A 17,500-nucleotide genomic window follows, 5' to 3' on the forward strand; every position below is an offset into this window, starting at 1 on the left:
GCCCTAGGACAGAGCCCTGAGGGACCCCAGTGGTATAGAGGGAGAACAGTAAGGGCCCTAGGACAGAGCCCTGAGGGACCCCAGTGGTATAGAGGGAGAACAGTAAGGGCCCTAGGACAGAGCCCTGGGGGACCCCAGTGGTATAGAGGGAGAACAGTAAGGGCCCCAGGACAGAGCCCTGAGGGACCCCAGTGGTGAGAGGATGGAGAGAAGGATCTGTGTCCGTCTGTCTGTCTTAGCTAGTCTAACTGTGTGTGTGTGTGTGTGTGTGTGTGTGTGTGTGCGCGTGCGTGTGTGTGTGTGTGTGTGTGTGTGTGTGTGTGTGTGCGTGTGAGCAGGGCTTCTCGTTCCTGTGGCGCTACGTGGAGCAGCGGGGCAGCTGCCAGGAGAGCATGTACAACGTGGGCCGCGCCCTGCAGCAGATGGGCCTGGCTCACCTGGCGATCACCTACTACCACCAGGCCCTGACCTACCCCTCCCCCACCCTGCAGGTAACACACCTGGCGATCACCTACTACCACCAGGCCCTGACCTACCCCTCCCCCACCCTGCAGGTAACACACCTGGCTAGGGCTGTCCCAAACGACTATTTTTCTAACGATTAATCTAGCGATTATTTTTTCGATTAGTCTAACGACTAATTTAACGATACTTTTTTTACTGTTCGATAAAAATTTATAACAAATATATATATATCATGTGTAGGCCCCTTAATTTCCACCTCACTACACTATGTTTAGCCAACTTGAATGCCAACATGGCCATTTAGAAGTCTGTCCATCACCACAACACATAGCTAGCTAGTAGCTACATAGCTAGCTAACGTTACTCTCGCTGCTATGTTATGATTAGCTAAATTGATGCTAACGTAGCATGCGAGCTACGAGCTAGATAACGTACAGTAGGTGCGAGCACCACAATGACAATAGGCTACCGTAGCTAGCCAGCTACATAGCTAACGTTACTAACACCAGAAGACAAGACATACAAACTGTGGTGAGCTACATTGCTTGTGTAACATTAGCTAGTAGCTATCCATTTTTCACTCATACACGGCCGGAAAAGTGAACAGAAATACAACGGTGACTTACGGTGGTGCTATCTTGCGGCTGTCTTCACAAAGCGCTCCAGGATGCTTTCGCTTGAGGTGCTCGTTCATTGCAGACGTACTGCTGTGATAGGCCATTTCATTTTTTATTTTTTTTGTGTGCTTTTTTTGCTTTTTTTTTTTACATTTTAAATTTACGACGCACCGACGCACATTACGCAAGTCGATGAATCGTAACAGCCCTACACCTGGCTATCACCTACTACCACCAGGCCCTGACCTACCCCCCCCCCACCCTGCAGGTACACACACACACACACACACACAGACACACACAACCCCTAGAATGACACGTACACACTTATTACTGGGGAGTTGTGAACCTTTTTCTTTGTGTCTAATTTTCTCTCCTCCCTCCCTCCCTCCCCCTCCCCCTCCCCTCCCTCCCCCTCCCCTCCCTCCCTCCCTCCCTCCTCTCTCCCTCCCTCCTCCCCCTCCCTCCCTCCCTCCTCCCCCTCCCTCCTCCCCCTCCCTCCCTCCCCCCCCTCCCTCCTCCCCCTCCCTCCCTCCCCCCCCTCCCTCCCTCCTCCCCCTCCCTCCCTCCTCCCTCCCTCCTCCCCCTCCCTCCCTCCTCCCCCTCCCCCCCACCTCCTCCCTCCCCTCCCTCCCTCCCTCGCCCCCTCCCCCTCCCTACCTCCTCCCTCCCCCTCCCTCCCTCCCCCCCCTCCCTCCCCCCCCTCCCTCCCCCCCTCCCCCTCCCTACCTCCTCCCTCCCCTCCCTCCCCCCCCTCCCTCCCTCCTCCCCCTCCCTCCCTCCTCCCCCTCCCTCCCTCCTCCCCCTCCCTCCCTCCCCCCCTCCCTCCCTCCTCCCCCTCCCTCCCTCCCCCCCTCCCCCTCCCTACCTCCTCCCTCCCCCTCCCCCTCCCTCCCCCTCCCCTCCCCCCCTCCCTACCTCCTCCCTCCCCTCCCTCCCCCTCCCTCCCTCCCCCCCTCCCCCTCCCTACCTCCTCCCTCTCCCTACCTCCTCCCCTCCCTCCCCCCCTCCCCCTCCCCCTCCCTCCCCCCCTCCCCTCCCTACCTCCTCCCTCCCCTCCCTCCCCCTCCCTCCCTCCCCCCCTCCCCCTCCCTACCTCCTCCCTCTCCCTACCTCCTCCCTCCCCCTCCCCCTCCCCAGGGTATAGAAGGAGACCAGGTGGACCTGCGTAGAGAGATCGCCTTCAACCTGTCTCTGATCTACCAGGCTAGCGACAACCACGAGTTAGCACGGCACATCATCCACACCCACTGCACTGTATGACGCGCCGCGTTAGCATGTTAGCGAGCTAATGCCCTATAGGAATCCCTGTTAACCGTGTTAGCGAGCTAATGCGCTATAGGAATCACTGTTAACTGTGTTAGCATGTTAGCGAGCTAATGCCCTATAGGAATCCCTGTTAACTGTGTACGCGAGCTAATGCCCTATAGGAATCACTGTTAACTGTGTTAGCATGGTGAGCTAAAGCCTATATGGTCCACTGTTAGCGCTAAATTGTACATTTTGTTTGAAAAGCTTGTGAAAAATATTTTTGTCAAAAATAAAAGTGATTTGTTTGTTTTTTACCAGGTTGTGTTAATGCAGATACGTCATGTGACCAGATACGTCATGTGACCAGGTTGTGTTAATGCAGATACGTCATGTGACCAGATACGTCATGTGACCAGGTTGTTCAGATACGTCATGTGACCAGGTTGTTCAGATACGTCATGTGACCAGGTTGTGAAACGCAGCATGACTAGTTTCTCTGTTTGAGGGATTTAGAAAGTCGGATTTACCTAATCCCCCCTCTTCTCCTCCCTCTCTCCTCTCCTCCCTCTCTCCTCTCCTCCCTGCTATCCCTCTCCTCTCCTCCCTTTCTCCTCTCCTCCCTCTCTCCTCTCCTCCCTCTCTCCTCTTCTCCTGCCTGCTATCCCTATCTCCTCTCCTCCCTGCTATCCCTCTCTCCTCTCCTCCTCCTCCCTCCTATCCCTCTCTCCTCTCCTCCTGCTATCCCTCTCTCCTCCCTCTCTCCTCTCCTCCTGCTATCCCTCTCTCCTCTCCTCTCCTCCCTCTCTCCTCTCCTCCCTCTCTCCTCTCCTCCTCCCTGCTATCCCTCTCTCCTCTCCTCCTCCTCCCTCCTATCCCTCTCTCCTCCCTCTCTCCTCTCCTCCTGCTATCCCTCTCTCCTTCTCCCTCCTATCCCTCTCTCATCTCCTCCTCCTGCCTGCTATCCCTCTCTCCTCTCCTCCCTCTCTCCTCTCCTGCCTGCTATCCCTCTCTCCTCTCCTTCTCCCTCCTATCCCTCTCTCATCTCCTCCTCCTGCCTGCTATCCCTCTCTCCTCTCCTCCCTCTCTCCTCTCCTGCCTGCTATTCCTCTCTCCTCTCCTCCCTCTCTCCTCTCCTCCTGCTATCCCCCTCTCCTCCTGCCTGCTATCCCTCCCTCTCTCCTCTCCCCTCATCCCTCTCTCCCCTCCTCCCTCTCTCCTCCCTCCCTCTCTCCTCTCCCCTCATCCCTCTCTCCCCTCCTCCCTCTCTCCTCCCTCCCTCCCTCATATCCCTCTCTCCCCTCCTCCCTCTCTCCTCCTCTCCTATCCCTCTCTCCTCTCCTCCTCCCTCCTATCCCTCTCCTCCCTCTCTCCTCCCTCCCTCCCTCCTCCCTCTCTCCTCTCCCCTCCTCTCCTCCCTCTCTCCTCCCTCCCTCCTCCCTCTCCTCCCTCCCTCCCTCCTATCCCTCTCTCCCCTCCTCCCTCTCTCCTCTCCTCCCTTCCTCTCTCCTCCCTCTCTCCTCCCTCCCTCCCTCTCTCCTCCTCAGTCTGTTCTCACCCCCCCCCCCCCCTGCCTCCCAGCCCCAGTAACTCAGCCCACCACAGCCCCCCGTCCTGTTCTCAACACAAGACTACTATCATAATAAAACCCGCTTCTGTCATCTATGCGACGTGTGTTATTAATAAAGTGTGGATGTTATAATGTACCGGGTGTTTATGATAAGACCGTAAAACCGCATCAGAATATGACAGTGTTCCACTTATATTATATTAGTCTCTCTGGCACCGGGGAAGGGCGGAAGCTCTGGCGGATATGATGGACTCTGTAGTGAATAAGAGATGAGCGTCTCTGCCTAACCGGGGCTGGACCGGGAATAAGAATAAGCGTAGACAGAAACACCACAGAGGAGAGAACAACGGGAGTTAAATAGAACAGATACTATTCTGTTTATTATACTGGCTGGCGGCGTGTGAGAGACATATTGAGACCGGGACCGGGAGAGGAGCAGAGCGCACGGAGCCGAGTGTCCGCCCAGGAGCGCCTCTATCCCCGCCACCACCACCACCAGGGCTCGGCCCTACCCTAACCAGCCCTACCCTACCCTACCCTAACCAGCCCTAACCAGCCCTGGACCAGACGATTCGCTTGTTGACTTGTTGCCGAAGTTGTTGATATAAACAACACGACCGCGGTGTGTCTGGGCGGTAAGTGTGGCGGTGCTTATGTAATGTTACTATGTACTGTTACTATGTAATGTTACTATGTAATGTTAGTATGTAATGTTACTATGTAATGTTACTATGTCATGTTAGTAGACATGATATCATGTCAGTAGTGGTTGTGTTGGGAGAAGCAGACTGGTCCAGACAGGGAGAAGTGAGAGTGCTGCTGTCTGACAGCTTGTTGGTTGTCTGGTTCTGTGTGTTGGTTGTGACTACAGTAAGCAGGTGTGTGCATTGGCCTTTAGGGATGTGTTTTAGTTGAGTTTGCCAGACCTAGTGACCCTGTTAACAAAACAACTAGGTCGGTTGCCATGCCCACCACCCCATGTTGCAGTCTGAATTTACCTAGTCAGATCTGTGGGCCAGATATATACATTATATATCAATGTATTGGGGGCCTGGTTCTTGAAGCAATTCACTTTTTTTTCTCTCCTCTCAAGAAATCATGCTTGGATTTCCTACAGTGGAAACTAATGGAGGTGTTGTTGTAAATGCTTTAAGTGTGTGTGTGTGTGTGTGTGTGTGTGTGTGTGTGTGTGTGTGAGTGTGAGTGTGAGTGTGAGTGTGAGTGTGAGTGTGAGTGTGAGTGTGTGTGTGTGTGTGTGTGTGTGTGTGTGTGTGTGGGCCTATTATCACATGGTGGCATAGTTACCAAACCCTGGTAGAGATGCCAGGAGATCTGTTCTCCAGAAACACATTTATTTATATATGAATGTATGTATATGCTTACCTAACGGTTACCTATCTATCCTGTTAAGTTCAGAATAGATTTCAAGATCCTTCTGCTTGTTTATAAACCTCTCACTGGCACAGCACACGAATATCTGAAAGACCTTCTGCTAGCATATCAGCCCAATAGAGCTCTCAGGTCTTCTGCTAGGATATCAGCCCAATAGAGCTCTCAGGTCTTCTGCTAGCATATCAGCCCAATAGAGCTCTCAGGTCTTCTGCTAGGATATCAGCCCAATAGAGCTCTCAGGTCTTCTGCTAGCATATCAGCCCAATAGAGCTCTCAGGTCTTCTGCTAGGATATCAGCCCAATAGAGCTCTCAGGTCTTCTGCTAGCATATCAGCCCAATAGAGCTCTCAGGTCTTCTGTTAGCATATCAGCCCAATAGAGCTCTCAGGTCTTCTGCTAGCATATCAGCCCAATAGAGCTCTCAGGTCTTCTGTTAGCATATCAGCCCAATAGAGCTCTCAGGTCTTCTGCTAGCATATCAGCCCAATAGAGCTCTCAGGTCTTCTGCTAGCATATCAGCCCAATCGAGCTCTCAGGTCTTCTGCTAGCATATCAGCCCAATAGAGCTCTCAGGTCTTCTGCTAGCATATCAGCCCAATAGAGCTCTCAGGTCTTCTGCTAGCATATCAGCCCAATAGAGCTCTCAGGTCTTCTGCTAGCATATCAGCCCAATAGAGCTCTCAGGTCTTCTGTTAGCATATCAGCCCAATAGAGCTCTCATGTCTTCTGCTAGCATATCAGCCCAATAGAGCTCTCAGGTCTTCTGCTAGCATATCAGCCCAATAGAGCTCTCAGGTCTTCTGCTAGCATATCAGCCCAATAGAGCTCTCAGGTCTTCTGCTAGCATATCAGCCCAATAGAGCTCTCAGGTCTTCTGACGCTGGTTTTCTCTGTGTACCACATGTACAAAAGAAGAGATTTGGTGAGGCTGCATTCTCATTTTATGCACCCAGGGGGCTATTCCACGAAGCTCGATAAAGTTCTAAGCCTCGATAAAGTTGTAAGCCTCGATAATGTTAGCTTGCGTTCGGTTCCATCAATGTGGCTCAAATAATTCGCTGCTTGGTTGAGCTCCTTCTGAGTCAGATATAATTAGCCTGGTAGCGACCAGGCTAAAACACTGGCTATAGTAAGACGCGCGTCAAAAAAGGCTCACGGGCGGAAACTAAACCCCGAACGACAGTTCCTCATGTGTCTTTTAGGAAATATTAGTTCCCACTTCACACGAGATAGATAGATTAGATAGTTTGACTGTGTGATAGATAGATAATTTGATAATTTGAAAGTGTGATCGATCGATAGATAGTTTGATTGTGTGATAGATAACTAGATATTTTGAAAGTGTGATAGATAGATAGATCGATGGATACATAAATTAAAAAGTGTAACAAATAAAATAAAATGAATAGGTATGTCTATCAACTTGCATTGCTGTCGTCTCAGCGGTCTGGCTGGCGCAGTGGTTAAGGCAGCCGGCTGGAGTTCCAAAGGTTGTGAGTTCGAGACTTGACTAAGTTTTTTTTTTTTTTTTTTTACATTTAACCGAAGATTTCATGCAAAGGCTTCAAACACCATTGTAATCGTGTCAGTTCTTGTAAATTAGCCTGCACCATAATTGTATGCCTACATACTTTTTTAGATGAGATTTTAGATTAGATTCAGACAACGAAATGCAGTAAAAAGTGTGTCTGAAGAGGGATTTGAACCACCGATATAAAATGACGAATAAATCCTGTGGCAGCGGTCGATACCACTAGGCCATTGTGGCGATATGACGGCTTGTAGCCTGCTGCTGATATCACCACAGTAGTAAATATTCATTTATTAAAATATGTACATATAACAATAACTGGGGCTAGTATGACCTACGAATTTAATCGGTCAGCAATTTCTTGCCAAACCATTTCCCTCGCCTTGTTAATTGCGGCAGTATTGCACTATTTTACATCTTATTTTTCCGTCTTCATAAAAATCAATAATTCGGAATGCTGCGCAAATGTAGTACCCCTGCAGAGTGGAGTATCTTCATTTCGACAGATCGACTCTTCAGGGCTCTTTATGTCTGCGTGCACGCACCCATATCGAGGATTTGTAAGCCTGTCTTCTGTGAACACTGATGACACAAGCCTGATCCTCGTTCGAGGAATCACCTGAGGCTTGAATTCCAATCTCGAGTTGCCTGATCGCCTGATTTATTTCAATCGCCGCTATACTGATCCACCTTTAGTGGAATGGCCCCCTGATTGTGCAATGCACTGCCAGTTTACATTAGGGATGCAACCTCAGCACATATGTTCAAGTCATGTTCAAACCCATCTTTTTAATATTGCCTTTAAATGACTAAATGATGATGATTATATAATGATTAAAGCACTTTGAGCTGCAACGTTTGCAGGGAAAGCGCTATACAAATACAAGTTATTATTATTATTATTATTGTCATTATTATTATTATTATTCTCCTTCTTCTTCTTCTTCTCCTTCTTCTCCTTATACATACAGCAAGCAATAAAAATTACAATGAATAAAAGCAAATATAAGAAGTAAATAGATAAAACATTCAATAAGACAATAGTTAATGGAAAAAATACATTGATAGAAGTGTTTGTGTTTAATCATAACTGCTGCAAAACATGGTAAAATAAAGGTTTTTAGCTTAGATTTAAATATTTTAAAGGTTTGGGCCTGTTTGAGTTCTTCAGGGAGTTTGTTCCAGGAGCATGCAGCAGCGTGACTGAAAGCTGCTGCACCGTGTTTTGTTTGTCACCCTTGGAATTATTAGCTGATTAGTCTCAGCTGACCTAAGGGGCCTTGCGGGAATATAGGGTGCATGGAGGAGATCTGATATGTATTTTGGTCCAAGTCCATTTTATGATTTGTATATAATTAGGAGGATTTTGAATTCAATTCTCTGAGAGATTGGTAGCCAGTGCAGGGATCTCAGGATTAGTGTAATGTGTTCAAATGTCTTTGTTTTTGTTAGGACCCTAGCAGCGGCGTTTTGGATGAGCTGCAATTTAACTAGGTTACATACCAGGCAGGGTGGCTGGCTGACTGGAAGGTTATAAATATCCTCTGTGTGTGGAGAACAATGCTGGGAACGCCAGCTTCCTGCCTCTCTGTAGCCCCTCCCACCACACCCCTCTCTAGCCCCGCCCACTACATCCCTCTGTAGCCCCGCCCACTCCTGTCTCTCTCTCTCTCTCTCTGTCTCTCTCTCTCTCTCCCTCTCTCTCTCTCTCCCTCTCCCTCTCCCTCTCCCTCTCCCTCTCTCTCCCTCCCTCCCTCCCTCTCTCTCTCTCTCTCCCTCCCTCTCTCTCTCTCTGTCTCTCTCTCTCCCTCTCCCTCCCTCTCTCTCTCCCTCCGTCTCCCTCTCCCTCTCTCTGTCTCTCTCTCTCTTTCTCTCTCTCTCTCATTAATTTTTTAACGAATAATCGGTGGGTGCTATGAACGATCGATTGATCGATTGTCAGTCGATGATTGGATGTGTCGACATTCACAAAGGCAGCCATGGAATATCGGCAAGAAATCACATGATATCTTAAAACGCCCCAAACCCCACCTTTAACAGTGAAAAGTCTAGTTTACTCTGGTATTAATCCTCATGAACCACATGAACTGTTATTATGTGTGCCAGATGGACTGTGGTGTCATGGCAACAGGTCTGTCAGGAAGTATTTACGTATTTACATTTTTTTTTATTAATTTGAAAACATTTCTGAAAACGTGTTTTTACTTTAGGCAGAGATAGAGATATAGAGAGAGACAGAGAGAGATATAGTGAGAGAGAGAGAGTGAGAGAGAGATGGATAGAGAGAGAGTGAGAGAGAGAGAGATGGATGGAAAGAGAGTGAGAGAGAGAGAGATAGATAGAGAGATTGGATGTTCATTCATTCATTCATTCAAACCTTTATTTAAACTCGTAAGTTACTGAGGTTGCCCTCATTTACAGCAGCAACGAGTGAACAAAAGAGAACCAACAATGCAAGTCATAAACAGAATAAAAATCAAACCAAAATATTAAAATATTATAAATACTAAGAAATGTACAACATAATTTAAAAACAGTTACAAGAAGTGACACAGAGGGGAAAAACCAAGTTCTTAAAATCATTGAGTGATGGGAGAGTGACCAGTTTCAGAGAATTCTGAATAGAGTTCCAAGTGTTAGCAGCATCATAAGCGTAGGCTGTCCTACCCAGCTTAGTAGACATTTGAGGGACCGTACAAACCAACCACTCGCTGGAGCGTGTTTGATAGGAAGAAACATTCCAGTCCAACAGGGAAGTAATATAGTGTGTTGATGTGGGATTAAGAGACATCCTGTCAACTCTACCCTGCTCTAATCCTGACCCTGTGTGTGTGTATGTATGTGTATGTGTATGTGTATGTGTATGTGTATGTGTGTGTGTATGTGTATGTGTATGTGTATGTGTATGTGTATGTGTGTGTATGTGTATGTGTATGTGTGCGTGTGTGTGTGTGTGTGTGTGTGTAAGTATGTGCACATGCATGAATGTTTTCTGTGTAGGAGGTGTGTGTGTGTGTGTGTGTGTCATCTCCTTCTGTAGATTGTCTCTCTAAGATGTGATGTGTCCAGGGTGTGTGTGTGTGTGTGTGTGTGTGTGTGTGTGTCTGTGTGTGTGTGTGTGTGTGTGTGTGTGTGTGTGTGCCAGCCATCTGGCACGTGTCTCAGTACTCTGTCAGTATAACACTCAGGAGCCCAGAGCTATTTATAACACTGTGTGTGTGTGTGTGTGTGTGTGTGTGTGTGTGTGTGTGTGTGTGTGTGTGTATCAGTTGCAGTATTGTTGCATGTGATGATGGTGTCTGTGTTGCTCTCCTCCTCCTCTCATCCTCTCTGACTTTCTCTCTCTCCCTCCTCCCCCTCTCCCATTCTCTCTCTCTTTCTCTCCTCTTCCTCTCCTCTCTCTCTTTCTCTCCTCCTCCTCTCCTCCCTCTCTCCTCTCTCTCCCTCCTCCTGCTCTCCCATTCTCTCTCTCCTTCTCTCCCTCCTCCTCTCCTCTCTCTCTCTCTCTCTCCCTCCTCTCCTCCCCTCCTCCTCTCCTCTCCTCCCCTCACTGACAGGAAATGAGGGAGCTTCCTGTAGTGTGTGTGTGTGTGTGTGGCTCTGTGATTTACTGTTCAAAGTAGGCCTGGGCGGATAGAGGGAGGAGGGGGGGGGGGAGGGAGAGAGGGAGGGAGGGAGGGAGCGACCTAGGGAGGTGGGAGGGAGGGGGTAGGGAGGGAGGGAGGGGAGAGAGGGAGGGACATAGGGAGGTGGGAGGGAGGGAGGGGGAGGGAGGGAGGGACATAGGGAGGTGGGAGGGAGGGGGTAAGGAGGGAGGGAGGGGGAGAGAGGGAGGGAGGGGGAGAGAGGGAGGGACGTAGGGAGGTGGGAGGGAGGGGGGAGGGAGGGGGGAGGGAGAGAGAGGGAGGGAGGGGGAGAAGAGGGAGGGACGTAGGGAGGTGGGAGGGAGGGGGTAGGGAGGGAGGGAGGGGGAGAGAGGGAGGGACGTAGGGAGGTGGGAGGGAGGGAGGGGGGAGGGAGGGAGGGACATAGGGAGGGAGAGGGAGGGAGGGATGGAGGCAGATTGAGAGTGACTGATTGGATCATTGTTTGTTTCTGTGTTGGACTCCTCATGTCTGGCGTGCTCTAGCATAACGACTTCACCATGGCAACAGCAGCCCTGCGTGTGTGTGTGTGTGTGTGTGTGTGTGTGTGAGAGAGAAGGCAGGATTTACAACAGATGACTCTCTCATTTAAGCCTCACTAGTTAAACAAACTGAACAAAACGAAACGAAAACGAAAAACAACCCTTACTCCTGAAGTAAAAAAAACCATTTCATCTTCAGGTTTTTAACGAGTTGCTGAATGTGACGCTTAAAAGAGAGAGAATCATCTGTTGTGAATCCTCGGTACTTGTCATGTGAGACAGACTCAATCTCTCAGCCCTGAACAGTGGTGATGGAAGGGCGGTTCAGAGGCTTGGATGGAGCATTCTAAAACATCCTAAGTTTGGTTTTGTCAGCATTCTAAAACATCCTAAGTTTGGTTTTGTCAGCATTCAGAACCAGTTTTAGGTCCCACAGGGTTTGTTGTATTAACAGCAGGTTGTAGCTGAGCAGAGCATCACACTGTCATCAGCAGCAACATGGACATGAGCGTCTGAGACATTCTGGTGGAGAGTGTTGATGTACATAGTGAAGAGTAACGGCCCCAGGACCGATCCCTGTGGCACGCCCTGGGATACACCTAGGTAGAAGACTGGTTCTGATTAAATCTCTCTCTCCCTCTCTCTCTCTCTCCCTCTCTCTCTCTCTCCATCCCCCTCCCTCTCTCTCTCTCTCTCTCCCTCTCTCTCTCTCTCCCTCTCTCCCTCACCCTCCCTCTCTCTCTCTCTCACAGGTCTCCTGCGTACCTTCCTCCTGCTCCTCTGCCAGCATCATCACCACCAGGGCTGGACTCCCCCTTTCCTCCCCCCTCTTCTCTCCCCCCCCGGAGGGAGACCAACGTGGGGTTGAATCTTTTGAGCTCACCCAGCCCCCCCCCCCACCCTACCCAGTCCCCCACCCAGCCCCCTCACTCCTCCTCCTCTCTCTTCAGACTGAAATGAAGGAATCCAATCAGGAAGTGGACAGGAAGTGGCCGTCCTGGGGGAGGAAGTGGTCATGTTAGTGTGAGGGGCCTGCAGCTGTGTGGATGCTGGGGACCAGACAGTGTTGTTGTTGTTGTTGTTGTTGTTGTTGTTGTTGTCGTTGTCATAGCTACCTGGGGAGAATAACCAGACCGTAAACATCGTACCTGCGGTGTCTGCCCCCCCCCTAGCCTTAGCCCCTCCCCCTTCTCCAGACTCCTCTCACCAGGTCCTCACCCCCTCCCCCCCCCGGCCCGGCCTCCACCATTCGCCCCTCCCTCGCCACTGCTGTCCTCCCCCCCCGGCCCCGCCCCAAGCCCTCCTCCCCCCACCACCACCACCACCACCGCCATCGTCATCTTCCCCCCTCCTCCTCCTCCCAGTCCCCCCCCCCCCCTCCCCCAGCCTCCTCCTCCCCAGCCCATTCCTCCTCCTCCTCCTCCTCGGTTGCCATGGCGACCGGGGGGGGGGGCGGGGGAGGAGGAGGAGGGACCGCCAGGGAGCACCTGCTGGTGGTGAGGAGGAGGAGCCCTCATCACCTCCGCTACACGCTGAGCCCCCCCCCCCCCGAGAACCTCCTGGTGGGGGGGGGGGGCCACGGGGGGGCAGCGGCCAGGGCGGGGCCATCTGAGGGCCTGGTGGGCGGGGGGGGAGGCCAGGGGGGAGGAGGGGGAGGCCAGAGTGGAGGGATGGGAGGAGGCGGAAGAGGGGGGGGGGGGGGGCAGGGGGGAGGGACAGGAGGTGGGAGAGGCCAGGGGGGAGGAGGGGGAGGACAGGGGGGAAGCCAGGGGGGAGAGATGGGAGGACAGGGGGGAGGAGGGGGAGGACAGGGGGGAGGGATGGGAGGAGGCGGAAGAGGGGGAGGGGGGGGCCAGGGGGGAGGACAGGGGGTAGGGGGAGGAGGGAGAGGAGGAGGGGGAGGCCAGGGGGGAGGGATGGGAGGAGGGGGAGGGGGGGGCCTCCAGAGGTCCAACAGTGACACAGACCTGGTGACATGTGACAGCCGGTCGTCCCTCACGGCCTCGGCGTACGAGTTCACCCTGGGGGGGGGCCAGGGGGGCGGGGGGGTGACCCTGGTCATCACCTGGGACATCAAGGAGGAGGTGGACGCCACCGACTGGATCGGACTGTACCACATAGGTGAGGCTGGGGGGGGGGAACACATTACATCATTCTCAAAATACCTTAGTACATTTAGTATTATTACAGAAGTCAGAAGTTCAAGGGTCGAATCATCCAAGTGATGTTGGACGGCGTTAAAGAACGTTGAGCGTTTTCAGCTGTTTACTAAAGAAGAGAATCATCTGCTTAAAACGTCAATGTGCCTCCCAACATTGACGATGTACAACACTGAACACACTGAACACACTGAACACTCTGAACACACTGAACACACTGAACACACTGAACACCAGAACACACTGAACACCAGAACACACTGAACACACTGAACACACTGAACACACTGAACACACTGAACACACTGAACACACTGAACACACTGAACACACTGAACACACTGAACACACTGAACACACTGAACACCAGAACACACTGAACACACTGAACACACTGAACACCAGAACACACTGAACACTCTGAACACTCTGAACACACTGAACACTCTGAACACCAGAACACACTGAACACACTGAACACACTGAACACACTGAACACCAGAACACACTGAACACCAGAACACACTGAACACACTGAACACACTGAACACACTGAACACCAGAACACACTGAACACACTGAACACACTGAACACACTGAACACCAGAACACCAGAACACACTGAACACACTGAACACTCTGAACACACTGAACACCAGAACACCAGAACACACTGATCACACAGAACACACTGAACACCAGAACACACTGAACACACTGAACACCAGAACACACTGAACACACTGAACACCAGAACACACTGGTCACCAGAACACACAGAACACACTGAACACTCTGAACACACTGAACACACTGAACACACTGAACACTCTGAACACACTGAACACACTGAACACACTGAACACCAGAACACCAGAACACACTGAACACACTGAACACACTGAACACACTGAACACCAGAACACACTGAACACCAGAACACACTGAACACACTGAACACACTGAACACACTGAACACACTGAACACACTGAACACCAGAACACCAGAACACACTGAACACACTGAACACACTGAACACACTGAACACCAGAACACACTGAACACCAGAACACACTGAACACACTGAACACACTGAACACACTGAACACACTGAACACCAGAACACACTGAACACCAGAACACACTGAACACCAGAACACACCGAACACACTGAACACACTGAACACCAGAACACACTGAACACACTGAACACACTGAACACCAGAACACCAGAACACACTGAACACACTGAACACACTGAACACACTGAACACACTGAACACACTGAACACACTGAACACACTGAACACACTGAACACCAGAACACCAGAACACTCTGAACACACTGAACACACTGAACACCAGAACACCAGAACACTCTGAACACACTGAACACTCTGAACACCAGAACACACTGAACACACAGAACACACTGAACACCAGAACACTCTGAACACACTGAACACCAGAACACACTGAACACACTGAACACACTGAACACACTGAACACACTGAACACACTGAACACACTGAACACTCTGAACACACTGAACACCAGAACACACTGAACACACTGAACACCAGAACAACACTGAACACACTGAACACACTGAACACACCAGAACACCAGAACACCAGAACACACTGAACACACTGAACACACTGAACACACTGAACACACTGAACACACTGAACACACTGAACACACTGAACACACTGAACACCAGAACACCAGAACACCAGAACACCAGAACACACTGAACACCAGAACACACTGAACACCAGAACACACTGAACACACTGAACACTCTGAACACACTGAACACACTGAACACACTGAACACACTGAACACCAGAACACACTGAACACACTGAACACCAGAACACACTGAACACACTGAACACACTGAACACACTGAACACACTGAACACACTGAACACACAGAACACATTGAACACACTGAACACACTGAACACCAGAACACCAGAACACACTGAACACCAGAACACACTGAACACCAGAACACACTGAACACTCTGAACACCAGAACACCAGAACACACTGAACACACTGAACACCAGAACACACTGAACACACTGAACACACTGAACACACTGAACACCAGAACACACTGAACACACGTCAGACACACTGAACACCAGAACACACTGAACACCAGAACACCAGAACACACTGAACACACTGAACACACTGAACACACTGAACACTCTGAACACCAGAACACACTGAACACACTGAACACACTGAACACCAGAACACACTGAACACCAGAACACACTGAACACACTGAACACACTGAACACACTGAACACACTGAACACCAGAACACACTGAACACACTGAACACACTGAACACACTGAACACACTGAACACACTGAACACACTGAACACACTGAACACCAGAACACACTGAACACCAGAACACACTGAACACCAGAACACACTGAACACCAGAACACACAGAACACACTGAACACCAGAACACCAGAACACACTGAACACACTGAACACACTGAACACACTGAACACACTGAACACACTGAACACCAGAACACACTGAACACTCTGAACACCAGAACACCAGAACACACAGAACACACAGAACACTCTGAACACACTGAACACCAGAACACACTGAACACACTGAACACACTGAACACCAGAACACACTGAACACCAGAACACACTGAACACCAGAACACTCTGAACACTCTGAACACACTGAACACCAGAACACTCTGAACACACTGAACACCAGAACACACTGAACACCAGAACACCAGAACACACTGAACACACTGAACACACTGAACACACTGAACACACTGAACACACTGAACACACTGAACACACTGAACACCAGAACACACTGAACACCAGAACACACTGAACACCAGAACACACTGAACACCAGAACACACGTCAGACACACTGAACACACGTCAGACACACTGAACAACACTGGCCCCAGAATAGAACCTTGAGGCACACCTGAACACAACTCACACCTACACACTCCCCCCTCCCCTCCCTCTCTCTCTCCCTCCCCCTCTATCCCCCCCTCCTCCTCCCCTCCCCCCCCCCCCCCCCCTCCCTCTCGCCTCCCCAGAGACGGGCCCTCCCTGTCAGCCTGGCTCCAGCCCAGCCTCCCCTCCCCCCCTCCCTCTCCCACCCCCCTCCCCTCCACCCTGGAGCCAGCGCTGGTCCATTACCACCACGTCTGTCTGGCCCCCCTACACACACACACACACACACACACAACCCCCCCCTCCTCCACAAGTCTGACTGTAGCAGTCAAGATGACTCTTAGTTAGCTAGTTACTTGGCTAGTTAGTGTTAATGTGTTAATGTGTTAGTGTGTGTGTGTGTGTGTGTGTGTGTGTGTGTGTGTGTGTGTGTGTGTGTGTGTGTAGACGAGGCCAGCCTGAACAGCGTGTGGGACAGTAAGAGTCGGGGGGTGAACGGCACGCAGAGAGGACACATCGTCTGGAGGCTGGAGCCCGGCGCCTACTTCCTGGAGCGTGAGTGTGTGTGTGTGTGTGTGTGTGTGTGTGTGTGTGTGTGTGTGTGTGTGTGTGTGTGTGTCTGTTAACCCTCATGTGAAACATCCTCTTTGTTAATATTGTATGTGTACGATGGCTGCTGTACCGTCACAAACATAACTGAACGTCTCCCAATGACTTTGGATGCACTTTGTATTTATGTGGACATGAATAAAGCATTTAGCACGTGTGTGAGTGTGTGTGTGTGTGTGTGAGTGAGTGAGTTTGTGTGTGTGTGTGTGTGTGTGAGTGTGTGTGTGAGTGTGAGTGTGAGTGTGAGTGTGAGTGTGTGTGTGTACAGTATATACTGTATAAATGTTATACTTATATTAAAATTATTTTGAAGAGCAAACAGATGAATGAGACCAAACCTTTTACTGTGTGTGTGTGTTTCTGTGTGTGTGTGTGTGTGTGTGTGTGTGTGTGTGCCCCCCCAGCGGAGACCAAGGTGTGTTTCAAGTACTACCACGGAGTCACCGGCGCGCTGAGAGCCTCAACACCATGCATCACCATCAACAACCCTGGAGTCCAGGTGTGTGTGTATGTGTGTGTGTGTGTGTGTGTGTGTGTGTGTGTGTATCCACGGGGGAAGAATCGAGTCTATGTTTAACATAACAGACATAAAGTGTTATGTATTGAAGTGTTATTTTTGAGCTATGTGAACCACCGTAGTTGGAGTGATGAAAAGCGATATAGGTAACTAGTGTTGCCCGGGCAGGAATGCGGAAGTGATACTATGCCTGTATACCTGCGATGTGGTCAGTAAAGCTACGGAGATATATCAAAGTGTTTCGCCGCCTCTGCCTCCATTCTTTATCGTGAATTA

General features: G+C 50.5%; 2 protein-coding genes across 2 annotated transcripts in view; both read left to right on the plus strand.

Moving 5' to 3' along the window:
- Window positions 1-2,564, plus strand: part of gtf3c3 (general transcription factor IIIC, polypeptide 3) — a gene marked incomplete at its 5' end in the record, with an annotated part of 40,386 nt that extends 37,822 nt beyond the window's left edge. Inside the window, 2 exons of the mRNA XM_080539845.1 lie at window positions 339-491; window positions 2,223-2,564. Of these exons, the coding sequence (XP_080395971.1) occupies window positions 339-491; window positions 2,223-2,345 (276 nt within the window). The 3' untranslated portion in view covers window positions 2,346-2,564. The remainder of the gene's footprint in view (window positions 1-338; window positions 492-2,222) is intronic.
- Window positions 2,565-12,865: 10,301 nt separating this feature from the next.
- Window positions 12,866-17,500, plus strand: part of hecw2b (HECT, C2 and WW domain containing E3 ubiquitin protein ligase 2b) — a gene marked incomplete at both ends in the record, with an annotated part of 39,876 nt that continues 35,241 nt past the window's right edge. The window contains 3 exon segments of the mRNA XM_080539846.1: window positions 12,866-13,070; window positions 16,546-16,653; window positions 17,112-17,206. Of these exon segments, the coding sequence (XP_080395972.1) occupies window positions 12,866-13,070; window positions 16,546-16,653; window positions 17,112-17,206 (408 nt within the window).

The sequence above is a fragment of the Nansenia antarctica genome (assembly GCF_963989245.1).
Source record: "Nansenia antarctica genome assembly, chromosome: 9".
Classification (NCBI taxonomy): Eukaryota; Metazoa; Chordata; class Actinopteri; order Argentiniformes; family Microstomatidae; genus Nansenia; species Nansenia antarctica.